Source organism: Coregonus lavaretus (assembly GCF_964263955.1).
Source record: "Coregonus lavaretus genome assembly, chromosome: 11".
Taxonomy (NCBI): Eukaryota; Metazoa; Chordata; class Actinopteri; order Salmoniformes; family Salmonidae; genus Coregonus; species Coregonus lavaretus.
The window spans coordinates 27,341,773-27,361,868 of record NC_139998.1 but is presented as its reverse complement, the minus strand read 5'-3'; the positions used below and the strand labels follow the sequence as shown (position 1 = coordinate 27,361,868).

At 45.1% G+C, this 20,096-nt stretch overlaps 1 protein-coding gene across 1 annotated transcript in view; it reads left to right on the top strand.

Annotated features, from left to right (window-relative positions):
* Positions 1-12,570: 12,570 nt before the first annotated feature.
* Positions 12,571-20,096, top strand: part of LOC311137284 (phosphatidylinositol phosphatase PTPRQ-like) — a gene marked incomplete at both ends in the record, with an annotated part of 40,194 nt that continues 32,668 nt past the window's right edge. The window contains 4 exons of the mRNA XM_084171707.1: positions 12,571-12,634; positions 13,446-13,618; positions 15,169-15,280; positions 18,214-18,322. Of these exons, the coding sequence (XP_084027833.1) occupies positions 12,571-12,634; positions 13,446-13,618; positions 15,169-15,280; positions 18,214-18,322 (458 nt within the window). The remainder of the gene's footprint in view (positions 12,635-13,445; positions 13,619-15,168; positions 15,281-18,213; positions 18,323-20,096) is intronic.

The window sequence follows — 20,096 nt, the reverse complement described above, 5'->3', positions numbered from 1 at the left end:
GTAGTGTACAATTTCATAAGACAAAATCTAAAATCTAATACAATATAAAACAAGTAAAATACAGCACATAAATATTCAAGAAAAACATTACATTCCTCAATAAGAAGGTTCCCAATCAGTATTTGAAGTTACTCGAGCGACACCAGAACATCCAATTGTGATGTATTTTGTAGTTGGTTCCAGCAATGAGGTGCTTTAAAACTAAAAGCGGATTTACCTAGTTCGGTGGAGACCCGAGGAACCTCAAGAGTTAACCAACCTTGTTAACGGGTTTGGTATCTCATGTTTTTATATTTTAACAGTGAAGTTAGGTAAGTTGGAATCTTGTGTACTAGAGATTTGTAAACAAAAAGGGAATAATGAAGTGATCTACGGGACTTTAATGAGGACCAGCCAATCAGATTCAGATTCAGATTTAGATCAACTTTATTATCCCACCAGGGGGAAATTCATTTGGTCATGTGCTTAAAAAGACAGTACATAAAGCATGAAAACACAAAAACGACACAATATAATTAATTGAAAATTCTATAGCTACACATTTAAAGTGAAAGTGCAATATACTGTATACTCAAGGGACCAACAGACTATCCATTATACAGCCTAATGGCTGTTGGAATAAAAGAGTCCCCATATCTATCCGTTTTGATTTTATTGTGAAGTCTCTTTCCCCTTGTCCGGCTGCTTCTGTGACTGAGTTTTAAGTGAAGGGGATGTGTACTGTCCTGTAAAATGCTTTCAAGTTTTAGGAGGATGAGTTTTGTGTACAGGTTGATGGCTGAAGGTTTAAGGGTAGTGGCTACAATCTGGTAATGGTGTCACCATAGTAAAGAACTGGCAGGGAAGTTGACTGTATAATCTGCTTCCTGCTATTTAAAAAAATGGTGTGTCTGACTGTACAGCACACACACACATAGATGTAATAAATGTCGACTGCTATATGTCTAGATTGACCAGGAGTTGACAATTGTCTCTCCTCAGCCCAGTGTCCTATTGGTTGGCTGGCGAGTGGAAGGAGCTGCTACAGTGTGAGTAGGCGGAGCCTGTCATGGGGTGACGCCCAGCAAACCTGTATGGGCGTGGCTTCACGAGGTCACCTGGTAGACCTTAAAACAGAGACAGACCTCCTCCTCTCGTCTTACCTGACCACACATAACAACCTGCTACTGCTCTGGACCGCTCTCAATGACAGAAAGGTAACACACACACACAAGCGTGTGAGTGAGAGAAATGGGCTGTGTTAGCATGAATGGTGTTTGCTTTCTAAACAGTCAGACACATTAGTTTCCTCCTTACAGAGGAGTGTGTTAGTCTGTGATTTAAAACTGATGATTGGGACATTCTCAGAATGTCTGTCTGACACGAACAGAGAGAGAAGCAGATATCCACTGGAGTGACGTCGCGTACTTAAACTCCTCCCAACCCGCCCCCCAGCTCTATGTCCAATACCAAGAAGTGGAGGAAGGGGAGGAAAATGGGGAAGAGGAGAAAGAAAGGGAGAAAAGAAGTGCAGGTCGTGTCTCTCTGTCCCTCAGAGCCTCTCACCTCACTGGGGCCGCATGGAGCCTTGGGAGCACGCACATCACTCATACACGGCCCCTTCCCACTCGGAACGTCACCATTAGCAATGTGACAGCCAGTCAGATCACAGTAAGCTGGACGGCCCCAGACTCCCAGCATGCTGTGCGGTGGGGCTTCCTGGTTTGCTGTGGGGGTGTAGCTTCAGGCCAGGAGAATGGGCGTGGCCAGCAGCTCCAGGTCAACTGTGATTGGAGGACTGGAGGGGTTCAGGAAGTACATGGTCCGAGTTGACTCCGTCACAGAGCATGGTGTGGAAAGCTGTGGAGGGGAGGAACTGACGATACACACTGGTATAAAACTTTGTGTTTGTGTAATGCTTTAGGTGTGCTTCTGCGTGGTTGTGTGTGTTATAAATATATTGAGTGTGTGGTGGTGTGTATGTTTCTAACAGAGGGGAGAATCTGACAGTGTCTTGGCCGACCCTGTCAGGTGAACGACCTGATGGGTACTATGTCAGGCTACACCCCCTCAACCAGGCCCGCCCCAGGGAACTCTGGGTGAATAAGTCCAGGTGTGTGGTCCTGGGCATGTTCAGTCCAGGGCAGACCTACGAGCTGGGTGTGGCTTCAGTGAGAGGAGGGAACAAGAGCCAAGAGATCAGCACCACATACACCACAGGTAGGCCCACAGAGACTGTGTGTGTTCAAGTTGAAGTTTCAAGAAATGTTGGTTTTGCTCTCTAATATTGTGTGTATATCTTTCTCATTGTGTGTGTGTGTGTGTGTTTGATGTGTGTAGAGCCCGGGCCGGTGCAGGTAGCTTTCCCTCTCTCAGTAGGAAGCAGTTCTGTGGTTCTGTATGTCCAGAGACCAGTGCTGGGAGTGTGTGACGGAGTGAGGGTGTGTGTTTGTAAGGGAGTGTGTGAGGGTGTGTGTGTGTGTGTGTAAGGGTGTGTGTGAGTGGTCGCCACTCACCCCGGGTAGGCACACAGTACCAGTTGGCGGCCTGACTCCAGGGGTGGAGTACCATCTAAGTGTCTACAGCACCAGCCGACACAGGACAGGAACGCCATACCACACACACACACACACTCAGGTACACACACACGTGAGTACACACACACTTATATTCTCCTATTCTCCTCCTCTTCTGATTGTGTGTGTGCGTGTGCGTAGTCCTGCCATCACCCAGCAGTGTGAGAGAGGGCTTAGTAACAGAGTCGTCAGTAGAGATGCTTTGGGATCCAGCCCCTGGACATGGACACAACTATGAAGTCCTCTGTCTCGACTGTCACCACACAGTGTTTATAACGTGTGTGTGCATGTATACTGTGTGTATGTAGTCGAGTACCTGTGTAATATGTGTGTATGTGGTCGAGTATCAAATCAAATCAAATGTTATTTGTCACATGCTTTGTAAACAACAGGTGTAGACTAAGAGTGAAATGCTTACTTACGCAGCATTTTTTGGGCCCTTCCTAACAATGCAAAGAGAAAACAATGGAAATGAGAGAGAAAAAAATAACACCAGGAATAAAATACCCAATGAGTAAAGATAACTTGGCTATACAGCGTGAAACCCTGTTTTATCGGCATATTCAACAGCATTTAAGAAATATATTACCTTCAACAATGTTATCTTGTGATCAAGCATCAATGTTTTGTGATTATTGGTGTCGTAAAAAATTTTTAGCTAACGGGTTAGCAATTAGCATGTCTGACATTTCAGTGGAAATACTACTATTATCAGCTTTTTGATAAGCGGTTTAGCAAAACAATACGTCCCGTATTATCGGCATACGGTCCCCAGTTATTGGCCACCTTACTATTTTGTTCAATTACAAGATATATCCGTTTAATTTTGTTCAAAAAAGAGACACCAACCTTGTATCCGAAGTGTTTACTAGATAGTTAACTAGTTGGCTAGCTTTTCTCTTCCTTTTCTGTGCTGTAGTTTGAGAAAAAGTAACGTTAGACAGAGCATGTTTCATGAAAACCCTTTTCAACCTTTTTACATCAGTACCTCTGGAGGAAGCTGCAGAAGTTTTGGAGGAGGTGGACATGACTTGAGGGCTGGTGCTATGGACTGTAGATATGTAAAGAGAGAAAAATACGTTTAAACATTGCAGTTTTATAAAACAGATAACAAACAGTAATTTTTTCGTAATTTAACATGTGTTTACCTGTGGAGGTGGCTGTTTTCAAATTGCAGGGGGCAGGGACACCAGACGAGGCTGCTATGGTGGTTTGACCAGGGGAGACGGAGGACGCAGTTGGTCCAGAGGAGGCCGCGTTGGTGGTGACAGACAGCGGTGGTGGTGTGCATCGTGGTGGTGGTGGACGAAACCGCCGACGATGGCTTGGAGGAGCTGGTGTTTGTAATGGTGGGGTTGAGGGGCCGACGATGGTGTGGCCGGGAGAGTAGGAACGTGGCCTTCTTCTGCAGCTGGGGACTCCGGCGGCTCCTACAGGTGTTGCACACTGGGAGGCACTGGCAGTGGTGATGCAGCTGTCAGGAGTGGTTCCAGCGGGGGGTCCAGCAGAGGCGATGGCGTCAATGGTCTCATCCATGGCAGCCCTCTCCTGTGCCCTCTGTGTTCTGAGGGCTGCCCGACGCTCTTTCTCCTCTGCCTCGGCCCTCTCCTTCTCACCCCTCTCCTGCCACTGGCGCATGTATTCCTCCCCGGTGAGGCATGTGGTGACCACAGGGAGTCTTCTGTATCCGTCTAGCCAATACTTCAGGACAGTAAGGATGTGCCCCAGGTCCTGCGATATCAGCCCCCCCCCCCCCCCCCCCCCATATTAGGGGGTGCTCTTCTAGAGCTAGGGCTGGGACTGGAGCAGGGGCTGGGACAGGGACTGGGACTTGAGCAGGGGCTGAGGGTCCTCCTGTGGTCGCTGGGGAGGAGGTGCTGATGGACGGCACAGTGCTGCTGGTTCCAGGAGAGGCGGTGGTGGGAACCGGTAGGGACCGAGACGGCATTAAACGGGACCCTTCAATGGCTGAAGGGTCAAAAGGGAAGAGGCCACACTTCTTAAACACTTCCACCACATAGCACATGTCCTTGCAGCGCTGGTACGGGTAGCGGAATACTCTGGCAAATTCTGATTTGTTTACCATGTAGGAGTGGTCAAAATGGCTAAGGTCTCCAGCTACCTTAGAGAACTCAGCCTTTAAAGGGCCAAAGTATGCCACGCCCAGCGGCTGCAGGACATGGGTGCAGTGTGGTGGAAGACAAAGAAGTATAACCCCTTCCCTTAGTACCGCTGTGAGCACCTCTGGGTCCATGTGGCTCTTGTGCCCATTGAAGAGGAGAAGGAGAGGGTGCTCCTTCTCTACATGCTTAATTAAGTGTTGAAACCACTTCCTGAACAGGTCCCCGTCAATGTAGCCACTGTTTGACTGTCCATACAAGGCTTGTGGGGGGCCTCCAGTGTGTAGTGGCCACCGGGGAAACACTTGGGGTAGATGATAAACGGGGGGACTACCTCCCCAGTTGCGTTGAAGCAGGCCAGCACTGTGATGTGCTCCTTGGTCCCTGGAGCCTGCTGTACACGTGTTTTGCGCCCTGGGGAGCCAGCACTTTGTGCCTGCTCTGGTCACTACAAAACCCAGACTCAACCCACTCTCCTCCAAGTGCTTCTCATAAGAAGTGAAGAAGGTGTCCATCATCGGATGTGTGGCACACTCAGCTCTCCCCCTGTCCAGGGTGTCCGACCTCCTCATGCTCAGGTTCTTGTGCCTCCTCCTGAACATTTCCCACCACCTCTTCCCCAGTGGTGGGATTGTATCCCCTGGGTGCCGAAACATACAATAGAATAGAATATATAATTGTCCATCCAGGATGAAAATGTTTGTTTTGGCATCACCATACACATCCACATTTACATCACACACATTGAGAACAGTCAGTCCAGCATTCTACATACATAAACACATAGAACACCAAAAACCTGCGTATTTTGTCGGCGTATTTCATCAGCCTCTGTCTGGTGAAGGGGAACCGATGGCTGGCGCAGTAGATACAGTACTGCACCAGATAATTTTCATCCTCTGGTGCAAGCAATGTGGGTGGTCCACTGCAACAACCATGGGTCACCCGGCTGCTCAGCCTGTCCGCCAGGGTCTGCCGAGGTACACCATGCACCTTGGTAGATAAGAAAATAAAACTGTTACTAGCAGATAAAATTCACATACACGTGGTAATCTCCTAAAAACAAAAGATGCCTAACCTTGGCAGCCTGGCGGATACCCATCCCTGCCCCGCAGTCCTCCATGGCATGGAACATGTCCACCTCACTCCAATGCTTCCTCTTGACTTTCTCCATGCTGTGGTGGTAAATACATGTAGCTAAATAACTTGGCATACTATACACATTTTAGAACGATAACTCTATCTGAATATGTATAAACATTTACATTTCAAAGCTAAGGCATTCACAATAACTAAAAGTGTACTCATGTTTTTTGTTTGATATTATCTGTAATTAAAATTAGTGTCCCAATTAGTTTAATATTGATGCATACATTGTAACATTTGAGTAAATATTGCCTCTATGTAGCTGTTGTAAGATTAAACATAGCCAACAGTGATAGGTGTCAAAAAGTTTATGGTTCAAAGTTCAAAATACATTTTTGCAGATTGTGCAAAACGCCCCCATCAGATGACTCCAATTTTGATACGGTAAAGCTTGACAACATTCAGCTGTTTTTATTATATTTATTATCTAACGCTTACAATTTATTTCCTTTTTGCTTACTTAGCAGTTCTATCAACATTTAGCAACTAAGCTAGCAACATTAGAACATCCGTCAGCTATATTTCAGAGGTAAAAAGTTGGATAATAAATTGTGTGGTCTGTCGCGCAGTCGAATTTTACAATATACAGCGTGTCCCACAAAATGTGTATATATATAACTTTTTTGAAAACTCTCAAAACCTAACTTAACCTACATAAATTGCAATGAAAAATGGTGGTCAGCTAGCTAGAAGGGTGTCTATAACGTACCGTTATTTTCCAGTCCATTTAAATGTTGAGCTCGAGGTGATTTAGTCCTCCAACCGCTAGAGAGTATCCGATGTTGGGGGAAAATCTGCTACACAGGGTACCAGGACCGAGTCGATGTGCAGGGGTACAAGGTAATTGAGGTAAAAATGTACATATAGGTAAAGTGACTATGCAACAGGATAGATAATAAAGAGTAGCAGCAACGTATGTGATGAGTCAAAAGAGTTAACGCAAAAAGGGTCAATGCAGATAGTCCGGGTAGCTATTGGTTAACTATTTAACTAACAATTTAGCAGTCTTGTGGCTTGGTGTAGAAGCTGATCAGGGTCCTGTTGGTTCCAGACTTGGTGCATCTGTACTGCTTGCTGTGCGATAGCAGAGAAAACAGTTTATGACTTGCGTGGCTGGAATCTTTGACAATTTTTAGGGCCTTCCTCTGACACAGCCTAGTATAGAGGTCCTGGATAGCAGGGAGCTCGGCCCCAGTGATATACTGGGCCGTATGTTCTACCCTCTGTAGCGCCCTGCAGTCAGATGCCAATCAGTTGCCATACCAAGCAGTGATGCAGTCAGTCAAGGTGCTCTCAATGGTGCAGCTGTATAACTTTTTGAGGATCTGAGGGCCCATGTCGAATCTTTTCAGCCTCCTGAGGGGATAGAGGTGTTGTTGTGCATTCTTCACGACTGTGTTGGTGTGTGTGGAGTGGACCATGATAATTTCCAGGTCACTGACCTGCTCCCTATAAGCTGTCTCATCGTCGTCGGTGATCAGGCCAACCACCGTTGTGTCATCAGCACAGTCGTGAGTGACCAGAGAGTACAGGAGGGACTTAAGCACGCACCCCCGTTTTGAAGGTCAGCGTAGCGGATGTGTTGTTGCCGACCCTCACCACCTTGGGGCGGCCTGTCACTATGGTGTTGAACGCTGAGCTATAGTCAACGCTGAGCTATAGTCTTACATAGGTGTTCCTCTTGTCCAGGTGGTAGAGGGCGTCATCTGTGGATCCGTTGGGGCGGTATGCAAATTGGAGTGGGTCCAGGGTGTCTAGGATAATGGTGTTGATGTGAGCCAGGACCAGTTTTTCAAAGCATTTCATGGCTACAGATGTGAGTGCTACAGGGCGATAGTCATTTAGACGGGTTACCTTGGCGTTCCTGGGCACAGGGACTATGGTGGTCTGCTTGAAACATGTAGGTATTAGAGAATGAATACGTGTCTCTGAATACGTGTCCTGGTAATCTGTCTGGCCCTCCGGCCTTGTGAATGTTAACCTGTTTAAAAGTATTATTCACATTGGCTACGGAGAGTGAGATCACACAGTCGTCCGGAACAGCTGGTGCTCTTATGCATGGTTCAGTGTTGCTTGCCTCAAAGCAATCATAGAAGGAATTTAGCTTGTCTGGTAGGCTCGCGTCACTGGGTAGCTCGCAGCTGGGTTTCCCTTTGTAATCTACGATTGTTTTCAAACCCTGCCACATCCAGCGAGCATCAGAGGATTCGATCTTAGTCCTGTATGGACGTTTTGACTGTTTGATGGCTCGTCGGAGTTCATAGCAGGATTTCTTATAAGCGTCCGGATTAGTGTCCTGCTCCTTGAAAGCGGCAGCTCTAGCCTTTAGCTCAGTGTGATGTTGCCTGTTAACCATGGCTTCTGGTTGGGAAATATAAGTACGGTCACTGTGGGAATGACATCGTTGATGCACTTATTAATGAAGCCGGTGACTGATGTGGTAAACTCCTCAATGTTATCGGATGAATCCCGGAACATATTCCAGTCTGTGCTAGCGAAACGGTCCTGTAGCTTAGCATCCACTTAATCTGACCACTTCTGTATTGATCGCGTCACTGGTACTTCCTGTTTGAGTTTTTGCTTTTAAGCAGGAATCAGGAGGATAGAGTTATGGTCAGATTTGCCAAATGGAGGGCGAGTGAGAGTTTTTTATGCGTTTCTGTGTGTGGAGTTTCTAGAGTTCATCTAGAGTTTTTTCGCCTATAGTTGCACAGGTGACATGCTGTAACATAAAAATGAGGTAAGACAGTTTCCCTGCATTAAAATCACCGGCCACTAGGAGTGCTGCCTCTGGGTGTACAATTAGTTGTTTGCTTATGGCCCTATACAGCTCGTTGACTGCGGTCTTACTGCCAGCATCGGTTTGTGGTGGTAAATAGACAGCTACAAAAAATATAGATGAAAACTCTATTGGTAAATAGTATGGTCTGAAGTTTATCATTAGGTACTCTAGCTCAGGTGAGCAAAACCTTGAGAGTTCCTTAACATTAGAGATCGCTCACCAGCTGTTGTTAACAAAGAGACACACACCTCTTCGCTTAACCTTACCCGTAGCTGCCGTTCGGTCTTGATGATGCATAGAAAAAACAGCTAATACTGAACAAAAATATAAACGCAACATTTCATGTGTTGGTCCCGTGTTTCATGAGCTGAAATAAAAGATCCCAGAAATGTTCCATATGCACAAAAAGCTTATTTCTCTCCAATCTTGTGTACAAATTAGTTTACGTCCCTGTTAGTGAGCATTTCTCCTTTGCCAAGATAATACATCCACCTGACATGTGTGGCATATCAAGAAGCTGATTAAACATCATGATCATTACACAGGTGCACCTTGTGCTGGGGACAGAAAAAGGCCACTCTAAAATGTGCAGTTTTTTAACACAGCACAATGCCACAGATGTCTCAAGTTTTGAGGGAGCGTGCAATTGGCATGCTGACCTCAGGAATGTCCACCAGAGCTGTTGCCAGATAAATTCATGTTCATTTCTCTACCTCCAATGTCGTTTTAGAGAATTTGGCAGAACGTCCAACCGGCCTCACAACTGCAGACCACATGTATGGAGTTGTGTGGGCGAGCGGTTTGCTGGTGTCAATGTTGTGAATAGAGTGCCCCATGGTGGCGGTGGGGTTATGGTATGGGCAGGCATAAGCTATGGACAACGAACAATGAACACAATTGCATTTTACCGATGGCAATTTGAATGCACTGTGACGAGATCCTGAGGCCCATTGTTGTGCTATTCATCCGTTGCCATCACCTCATGTTTCAGCATGATAATGTACGGCCCCATGTCGCAAGGATCTGTACACAATTCCTGGAAGCTGAAAATGTCCCAGTTCTTCAATGGCCTGCATACTCACCAGACATGTCACCAATTGAGCATGTTTGGGATGCTCTGGATCGACGTGTACAACAGCGTGTTCCAGTTCCCGCCAATATCCAGCAACTTCGCACAGCCATTGAAGAGGAGTCAGACAACATTCCACAGGCCACAATCAACAGCCTGATCAACTCTATGCGAAGGAGATATGTTGCACTGCATGAGGCAAATGGAGGTCACACCAGATACTGACTGGTTTTCTGGTGTTTTCCATGCCCCTATAATTTTTTTGAGGTATCTTTGACCAACAGATGCATATCTGTATTCCCAGTCATGTGAAATCCATAGATTCGGGCCTAATTTATTTATTTAAATTGACAGATGTTCTTATTTGAACTGTAACTCAGTAAAATCTTTTAAATCGATGCATGTTGCGTTTCTATTTTTGTTCAGTCCATGTCCTTGTTTAGCCACGACGCCGAGAAACATAGGATATTACAGTTCTTCAGGTCCCGTTGATAGGATAGTCTTGAACGGAGCTCTTCCAGTTTGTTCTCTAGTTATTATACGTTTCGCCAATAGAACGGAGGGTGGAGGCGGTTTATTTACTCACCGTCGTAGTCTCATCAGGGAGACCGCTAATTTTTCTCTCTTGCGCCGTCTCTTCCTCTTTGGAGTCCCGGAGATTAGGGCCTGGTCTGGGATGAGCAGTACATCCACACCTGCTGACTCGTTGAAGAAGATGTCTTCATCCAAATCGAGGTTAGTGATCGCTGTTCTGATGTCCAGAAGCTGTTTTCGGTCATAGGAAATGATGGCGGAAGTACCCAAAAAATTAAGATCAGCGTAAAAAACACACACACAAAAGAACAGAATTGGTCAGGAGCCTGTAAGACGGCAACTATCCATCTCTGCAGTGTCATCTCATGTGAGATGCACACACATTATATAGATACTCGACCACATACACACACGTGGTCGCATATCTATATAATATGTTAATATGTACAGAAGGTGTGTGTTCCGAGGGCAGTATTCTTTGGGTTGCTACCAAGCAGCCTGTACCACTTCTTTCTGACGACGGAGAATGAGTCCTTCATAGACAGCCCCCCGTCACACTCAACGTCACTACAGGTACACACAAACACACACACACAAACACACCTGTCTCCCTGGCTTTGCTTAATCTGTGTGTGTGTGTGTGTGTGTGTGTGTGTGTGTGTATGTGTGTGTGTGTGTGTGTGTGTGCGTGTGCATGTGCATGTGTGTGCGTGTGTGTATGTTAGCTCCCAGTAATAATATGATAATAATAATAATATGCCATTTAGCAGACGCTTTTAACCAAAGTGACTTACAGTCATGCGTGCATACATTTTTTTTTGTGTATGGGTGGTCCCGGGGATCGAACCCACTACCTTAGCGTTACAAGCGCCGTGCTCTACATACCTCCACAACACATCACACACACTACTTATTACCCACATACAACGAACCCAGTACGATTTATTAAGACTGGTTGAGAGCGGCGAGGGGAATGTTGATTGACTGATATGACAACAGATGTTCTGATTGGTGTTTCTCTCTAGTCCCAGGAGCCCCACAGGAAGTGCTGCTGGTGGAAGAGGATGTGACCTCATCAGTGTTTGTGAGCTGGGGAGCCACCGCAGGGGGCATGAAGAGGTACAAGGTAGGACACAGTCCTATCCTCTCCCTTACTCTCTCTCCTCTCTCCTCTCTCCCTCTCTCCTATTTTCTTCTCCTCTCCTTTCCTTTCCTTTCCTTTCCTTTCCTATTTTCTCCATAATTTGTAATTTTCCATCCCCTGACAAATCATTAGCAATGGCAAATCGTTAGCAACAACTGTCTCAGTATACCCATTCATAATAAGCCCTTTACATACACACATGCACACACAAATGCACAAACACACAGTCAACACTCTCTCTCACACACTAACACACAGAGAATGAGTTCTTCGTAAGATGAAGCAGGACAGGGGGGTCAAGAAACACTCCAGAGAACACACTCACCTGGTGGTTGCCTAGTGACTGTTGTCAGCGCAGATTGTCTCTGGTTACCGGCCCTTTAAAGATGTATGACCCCCCCCCCCCTCCCCACAGCCACCGCCAGGGAGAATGACCAAGCACTATACACGCACGCACGCATGTACACACAGACACAGACACAGACTTACTGCTTTATTCTGTCCAGATAAAACAGAAATGCTGTTCTCTCTGTGTCGTTCATTTGGGGTTTGTCACTGCCCAAACAAAACTTTGTCCAACAAACACCAACAAACTCCAACATTTGATTTTGTCCCCTAATGTTTTGTCCGATTGTGTGTGTGTGTTCTTCTTAGCTGCTGTTGTGTCCGTCAGGGGACAAGTAGTCATGTTGTGAGATGGTGGTCCATAGCAACAGTCTCCAGGTCGGAGGTTTGACCCCACGATCAGATTATGACATCACCATCCTTAGCCTGCTGGGATCAGACACCAGCCAGCCTGTCATTAAACAGTTCTCCACACGTAAGACACACAAACAAACACAAACACACAAATCAACCTCTGTGGCTCTAAATGTGGCTAGCCATATCAGGGCCATATCAGAGTTCCTAGTAGTAACCTTTGACCCTCAGCTATGTGGAGAGTCAGAGACTGAGACAGAGCTGAGTGTGAGATGAGGCAGATGAGACGTTATACTAATGTGTGCGTGTGTGTGTGTGCTGCAGGCCCGGCTGGTGTGTGTTCCCTCGCTCTCCTCCATGTTAACTCTTCCTGTGCCATGGTGAGGTGGGACACTGTCATTGGCCAGTTTGACTTCCACAGGGAAGCTGTGGGAAATGGCTTGCATTCACACATGCTAGTGGTCTCGAGGGAGACGCTGGTTGCTATGGTAACCGGGTTGAGGCACGGCTGTAGCTACAACATGAGCGTGGAGCGCATCAGACGAGGAGAGGCAGGGACAGCAGCCTCCCTGACCGTAACCACAGGTACCTGAGTGCAACACAACTATTACTGAACAAAAATATAAACGCAACATGCAACAATTTCAAAGATTTTACTGAGTTACAGTTCATATAAAGAAATCAGTCAATTTAAATCAATTCTTTAGGCCCTAATCTATGAATTTCACATGACTGGGCAGGGGCGCACCCACTTGGCAGCCAGGCCCACCGACCGGAAAGCCAGGCCCAGCCAGTCAGAATGAGTTTTTCCCCACAAAAGGGCTTTATTACAGACAGAAATACTCCTCAGTTTCATCAGCTGTCCAGGTGGCTGGTCTCAGATGATCCCGCAGGTGAAGAAGCCGGATGTGGAGGTCCGGGGCTGGCGTGGTTACATGTGGTCTGCGGTTGTGAGGCCGGTTGGACGTACTGCCAAATTCTCTAAAACAATGGCTTATGGTAGAGAAATTAACATTATGTGTAATGATCATGCTGTTTAATCAGTTTCTTGATATGCCACACCTGCCAGGTGGATGGATTATTTTGGCAAAGGAGAAATGCTCACTAACAGGGATGTAAACAAATGTGTGCACAACATTTTAGAGAAGTAAGCTTTTTGTGTGTATGAAACATTTCTGGGATCTTTTATTTCAGCTCATGAAACATGGGACCAACACTTTACGTGTTGCGTTTATATTTTTGTTCAGTATATATTACTCTATGACCGCTCTATGACCGCAACTCAGCCACAACTTCCCTGATTTTAACCATGGGTCACTCAATAAGTTATACATGTGTATATAAGACTTCTATCTCTCTCTGTCCCTACCTCCATCTCTCTCTCTCTCTCCCTTAGTACCGGGCCGTGTGCGGGGTGTGTGTGTGGTGAGTGTGTCTGCTCAGAACTTCTCTCTGCGTTGGGAGCAGTCAGATGGGTGTGTGGACCAGTACCTTGTCAGCCTGTTGCTCATCCAAGGAACTGTCTCTGTCTACCACACACACACACACAAACACAAGGAAGCCATTACTGTGGTGAATTATTATTAATGAACTGTAGATTTTAATAGACTATGAGGTAGAACTGGGTTAATCAAGAGCATAAAGTTAGAATTGTTTGTTACTGGGCCAGCAATTGTATTGGGTCATTTAATTTCACTGCGTGGGGGAGTAGAGAGGAAATCTGCCCTAGGGTCAGATTGCTTGCTCTTACTTAAATCCATGTCTGTCTTATCTGATGAGAGACTGAAACTAGCTTGTGGCCTTTTGTCTCTCTCTTCAAACACAGTCAAGGGAGCGGCACCAGGGTTGAATAGAGTTTGGGCTAGACCTTTCTCTCCTTGGTATCTTCTTGATTGATTACAGCATGAGGGGGTGAGGTTTGTGTAATTTAGGGCCTTGTCATGTTTAAACTAAACATGAGTGTGTGTGCAAGACAGGGGAGCGAGTGATTGGTTGGAGTAATAGTTCAGCCGTCCTCAGGGACAAAGAAAGTGGGTGTGGAGCAATAAAAGAGCGGGAAAACTGAAGAGGACTATATAAGCTGGAGGGAGACCATAAGGATGTGTGCCACTCTGCAGACTGGTATCGGCTTTGTTGAAATTTTAATAAAGTCATTTCTTGATGCAACAAAAACTCTGTAAGACCTTATTTGTAATAAAGTATAGTGGTTATTTTCCACAACATTACACAGTAGCAGTGGAGATGAGAAGTTAACCTGCTTCTGTTAACATCAACACAAGTGAGTTATGGAGACACACACAAACATACTAGCACATACCTCCACCAGACCCCACCCCTTCCTGACCCTGCTCAGCAGCCAGGTGTCAGATAACCCCCAATGTAACCTAACACACACACACAGGTTGAGTAATAGAGCTCATTATTTATTAGGTAGACCTCCTGAGCTCAACCTTGAATAATTTATTCAGTGAAGCTGCTCTCCTGAGAGAGAGAGAGAGAGAGAGAGAGAGAGACTGCATGGAGTTATGGTGGACACACTGCCCTGCCTCTCTCTGACCCTAACCGGCTGACCACTGGGTTACTACCATAGCTGGACTATAACTACTACTGCTGTAGCCAACCTGTTGCTACCCTCAACTAGTACTGCTGCTGTAACTTACCTGCTCTAACTGTTTCGGCATGGACTTATGCTCTAAGATCTAAACTGCTATAACCTGCTGACAACACTGGACTGAAGAACTGCAAACTTCACGCTAACTACCAACTCTGAACTAAGCCCTCTAATCTAGAATCTTTAGATAATGGCTACCACTGGACGCTAACACGGCCTCTTCCTTTCTAACCTGCTGCCTCTGACCAGCTAACTGGGCTAACTGCATCATGGCCCTCACTCGGCTCCTGATCATCACCTTCTATCTGGGATACACACACACACAGGTTAGACTGCCACACACACACACACACACACACACACACACACACACACACACACACACACACACAAACACAAACACACAAAAACACACAAACACACAAACACACAAACACACAAACACACAAACATCTGCAACCGCATAGTTCTGCTGTGGTCATGTTCTGACCATGCGGTCCCTCATCAGGCTGATGTATCCAGTCTGAGTTCTCGAACAGCGTTTACGGTCATGGTGACCGCCGCATCCTCCTCCAACCTCAGCCCTCCGGTCAGCCGCATTATCAACACCAACGAAACCGGTGAGACACAAACACACACACAAACACACACATACACAAACACTTGAATGTGTGACAGCCGAACTGATAGTGCTCTGAGGAATCGTTGGGTCTGTTCTGCTGCTGCCCTCTGCTGATAATGTTTTATTGTGTGTGTGTGTGTGTGTGTGTGTGTGTGTGTGTGTGTGTGTGTGTGTGTGTGTGTGTGTGTGTGCGTGCGTGCGTGCGTGCGTGCGTGCGTGCGTGCGTGCGTGCGTGCGTGCGTGCGTGCGGGGTAACTGTAGCCATGCTAAGCAGGATGAATGATGCTGTAGTAAATGTCAGAGCTCTGAGGGTCTATTTACCAGAATAGAGCAAGCTGGTCACATACACACACACACACACACACACACACACACCCAGTTGGTTGACCCAATACCAAACAAAACAACAACAGTATCTGCAGTATCTGCAACAAGAGTAGGGGAGACCGGGGTTGGTTGTCTCATCGGTTGGATGTCATAGTTCTAATTATTCCCAATCTAAAAGGACCTGCGTAATATTTTTAAGGTTAAAATGTGTGCATTTTTTGAAAGAACACATCCACCTGGTCAACTCATGTCAGCATGACAAAAAATTGAGGTGACTGAATGTATGTTTTTCATAGGTGAAAGTAAAAATTTAAAATCTTGGAATTTTCTTTGTAAATGTTTGAATTATGTGAGTAGCCATGAACAATTATGTTTGTAGAAAAGAGGAACGGGTGAGCTATATTTCAAACCTATCTTTTTTCTTTCACACACCCACATCCGCACACATGCGTGTGCAAACACACACATACACACACACACATTTACTCAAAATGTCATATGTTATTCTCACAGCATAAAATTCTGAATTTTGTTAGGAATGTAATTTGATCAATGAAAGGCTACAGTGGGGGAAAAAAGTATTTAGTCAGCCACCAATTGTGCAAGTTCTCCCACTTAAAAAGATGAGAGAGGCCTGTAATTTTCATCATATGTCAACTATGACAGGCAAATTGAGATTTTTTTTCTCCAGAAAATCACATTGTAGGATTTTTAATGAATTTATTTGCAAATTATGGTGGAAAATAAGTATTTGGTCACCTACAAACAAGCAAGATTTCTGGCTCTCACAGACCTGTAACTTCTTCTTTAAGAGGCTCCTCTGTCCTCCACTCGTTACCTGTATTAATGGCACCTGTTTGAACTTGTTATCAGTATAAAAGACACCTGTCCACAACCTCAAACAGTCACACTCCAAACTCCACTATGGCCAAGACCAAAGAGCTGTCAAAGGACATCAGAAACAAAATTGCAGACCTGCACCAGGCTGGGAAGACTGAATCTGCAATAGGTAAGCAGCTTTGTTTGAAGAAATCAACTGTGGGAGCAATTATTAGGAAATGGAAGACATACAAGACCACTGATAATCTCCCTCGATCTGGGGCTCCACGCAAGATCTCACCCCGTGGGGTCAAAATTATCACAAGAACGGTGAGCAAAAATCCCAGAACCACACGGGGGGACCTAGTGAATGACCTGCAGAGAGCTGGGACCAAAGTAACAAAGCCTACCATCAGTAACACACTACGCCGCCAGGGACTCAAATCCTGCAGTGAAAGACGTGTCCCCCTGCTTAAGCCAGTACATGTCCAGGCCCGTCTGAAGTTTGCTAGAGTGCATTTGGATGATCCAGAAGAGGATTGGGAGAATGTCATATGGTCAGATGAAACCAAAATAGAACTTTTTGGTAAAAACTCAACTCGTCGTGTTTGGAGGACAAAGAATGCTGAGTTGCATCCAAAGAACACCATACCTACTGTGAAGCATGGGGGTGGAAACATCATGCTTTGGGGCTGTTTTTCTGCAAAGGGACCAGGACGACTGATCCGTGTAAAGGAAAGAATGAATGAGGCCATGTATCGTGAGATTTTGAGTGAAAACCTCCTTCCATCAGCAAGGGCATTGAAGATGAAACGTGGCTGGGTCTTTCAGCATGACAATGATCCCAAACACACTGCCCGGGCAACGAAGGAGTGGCTTCGTAAGAAGCATTTCAAGGTCCTGGAGTGGCCTAGCCAGTCTCCAGATCTCAACCCCATAGAAAATCTTTGGAGGGAGTTGAAAGTCCGTGTTGCCCAGCGACAGCCCCAAAACATCACTGCTCTAGAGGAGATCTGCATGGAGGAATGGGCCAAAATACCAGCAACAGTGTGTGAAAACCTTGTGAAGACTTACAGAAAACGTTTGACCTGTGTCATTGCCAACAAAGGGTATATAACAAAGTATTGAGAAACTTTTGTTATTGACCAAATACTTATTTTCCACCATAATTTGCAAATAAATTGATAAAATGTGATTTTCTGGATTTTTTTTCCTCATTTTGTCTGTCATAGTTGACGTGTACCTATGATGGAAATTACAGGCCTCTCTCATCTTTTTAAGTGGGAGAACTTGCACAATTGGTGGCTGACTAAATACTTTTTTCCCCCACTGTATATGGTATATTGCTTCGTTCCCTGTTACAAAAGGAATAAGCTACTAGCAAACATTGTGACATGATGGGGCTGGTTGTGTTCAAGGGTTTATAATTCCATGTTGGAATACGATATGAGGATTAAAGAGTTCCCCATTTCAACCCAAGACCTTGGACTTTATCTTAATATTGAAAAGAGTCTTGTAAGATATACTGGTGCTGAGAAATACACAGGAGAGTAAAATGTGTGACAACAACCCCGGTCACCCCTATCTTTCACAACATCTCTCACCATCCTCCCAATTTGTTGAATGGACTTACTTGTTAAGGACTTTTATGTATGGATTGGATGCTTTATGATGACATATCTAATAGATTTTCAGGAGATTTTGGTGAATATGTCCTTAACAGTTCTTTTTATTTTTTGTCTTCTTCTTCTACTCCTCCTCCTCCTCCTCCTCCTCCTCCTCCAGCCCCAAAATCTCCTCCAACCAATCTAGAGGGAGAGAGGGTGGGCTCCAATGGGATCCTTCTGTCTTGGACCATGCCCTCTGACTCTCCCATTGACGGTTATGTGATCAGGTATGATGTAAACCCAGAATAAGCCTACTCCTGGACTGCTTTTACTGTAATGTAGATGATCTATTAGTCATGCTTTTAGTCCAGAAGTACACTGTCAACCAGAAGGCATTTTTAACTAAAAAAATACTTCTAGTGAGTTGAACTCAAAGTAAATGAAAAGTCATTATTACTTAAAATGTTTGTGATACTGACTCAAAACTAAATGAGAAGTCACTTCAACTACATTTTTAAAAGTTTTGATAACAAATTAACTTTTTACCCAGCAAATTGTTTATAATATCTGTGTTTTTGCATGTACATTGAGTGATTGATTGATTAATCGTATGCTACACAAAGATAAAAACATACATTTTTCTAAACTAATCCATTAATTTAGTTATATTCTTTTGCACCTTTTACTGAAATGGTTGTTCCAGTTTAAATGGCTTAGGTAGTATCCTCACATTGTTTCTAACACTGGCAGTCATTATGGATGCAGGTTGGGGTGAATAAAAATTTCAACTGTTGGATATCCTAATTCTGGCTGGATTCCAATAGGAATTACACATCACTAGTGATGGGGAAACGAAGCTTCCTGAAGCATTGAGGATTTCCAGCCAATTGTGTTGAAAATATGTTCATTACTCATGGCTTTGATCAACACAGTGTACACTAGTGGCACCTGCTGGTCAAAATAATTAAGCATGGCCAAATGATTATAGACGACGTCCCACACTCCGTAGCACGTACGCAGCGTAGCCTTTCAGTCTTCTACCAAACCAATCAGACGGTTGTTCAACAAAACAAGCTTCAGATATCATTGATCACGTGCGTCTGATAAGTGATATAGGCATCGGCACACTGATTAGCAATTTCAACTGCAACTCAACAACCATGTCTTTGTCACTAACAAATACAGTCATGGGTGGTAACTCTACAATTCACTCGAAAAGGCAAGGCACACTGGGAAATTATATTGGGGGCGTGGCTTGGTGGGGGCGTTACTTAAATGTTCAAGCTGAGATGCTCTGCTTTTTGACACCACACTCCACAAAGCAAGTCCTGCAGGCTCTAGTTTTATCTTATCTTGATTATTGTCCAGTCATATGGTCAAGTGCTGCAAAGAAAGACCTAGTTAAGCTGCAGCTGGTTCAGAACAGAGCGGCACGTCTTGCTCTTCATTGTAATCAGAGGGATAATATTAATACTATGCATGCCAGTCTCTCTTGGCTAAGAGTTGAGGAAAGACAGACTGCGTCACTTCTTGTTTTTATAACAAACATTAATTTGTTGGAAAAACCCAAAAATTCAAAATAGTTTGCATAGTCAACTTACACACTGCACTGACACACACACTTACCTCACCAGGACCTCTATATCAGGTGGTGTGAAAAGAAGGCCTGGAAAATCGTCAAGAACCCCAACCACCCAAGCCATAGACTATTTTCTCTGCTGCCGCACGGCAAGAGGTACCAGTGCATCAAGTCTGACACCAACAGGCTCTTGAACAGCTTCTATCCCCAAGCAATACGACTGAAAAATAGCTAACAAAATAGCTACACGGACCGAGGTTACCTTGCATCTTTATTTACCTTTTATTTCAGTATTTGCATTGTCTCTATGCACACTCACAAGGCCCTACACACTCACACACACTGCCACTCCAACACACACACAAACATTCACTCCATCATTTGCTCACTCGCACATAATATGCACATACATTTATACTGACTCTACACACCCACACACCCACTCACATACAAGCTGCTGCTACTCTGTTTATCTTACATCC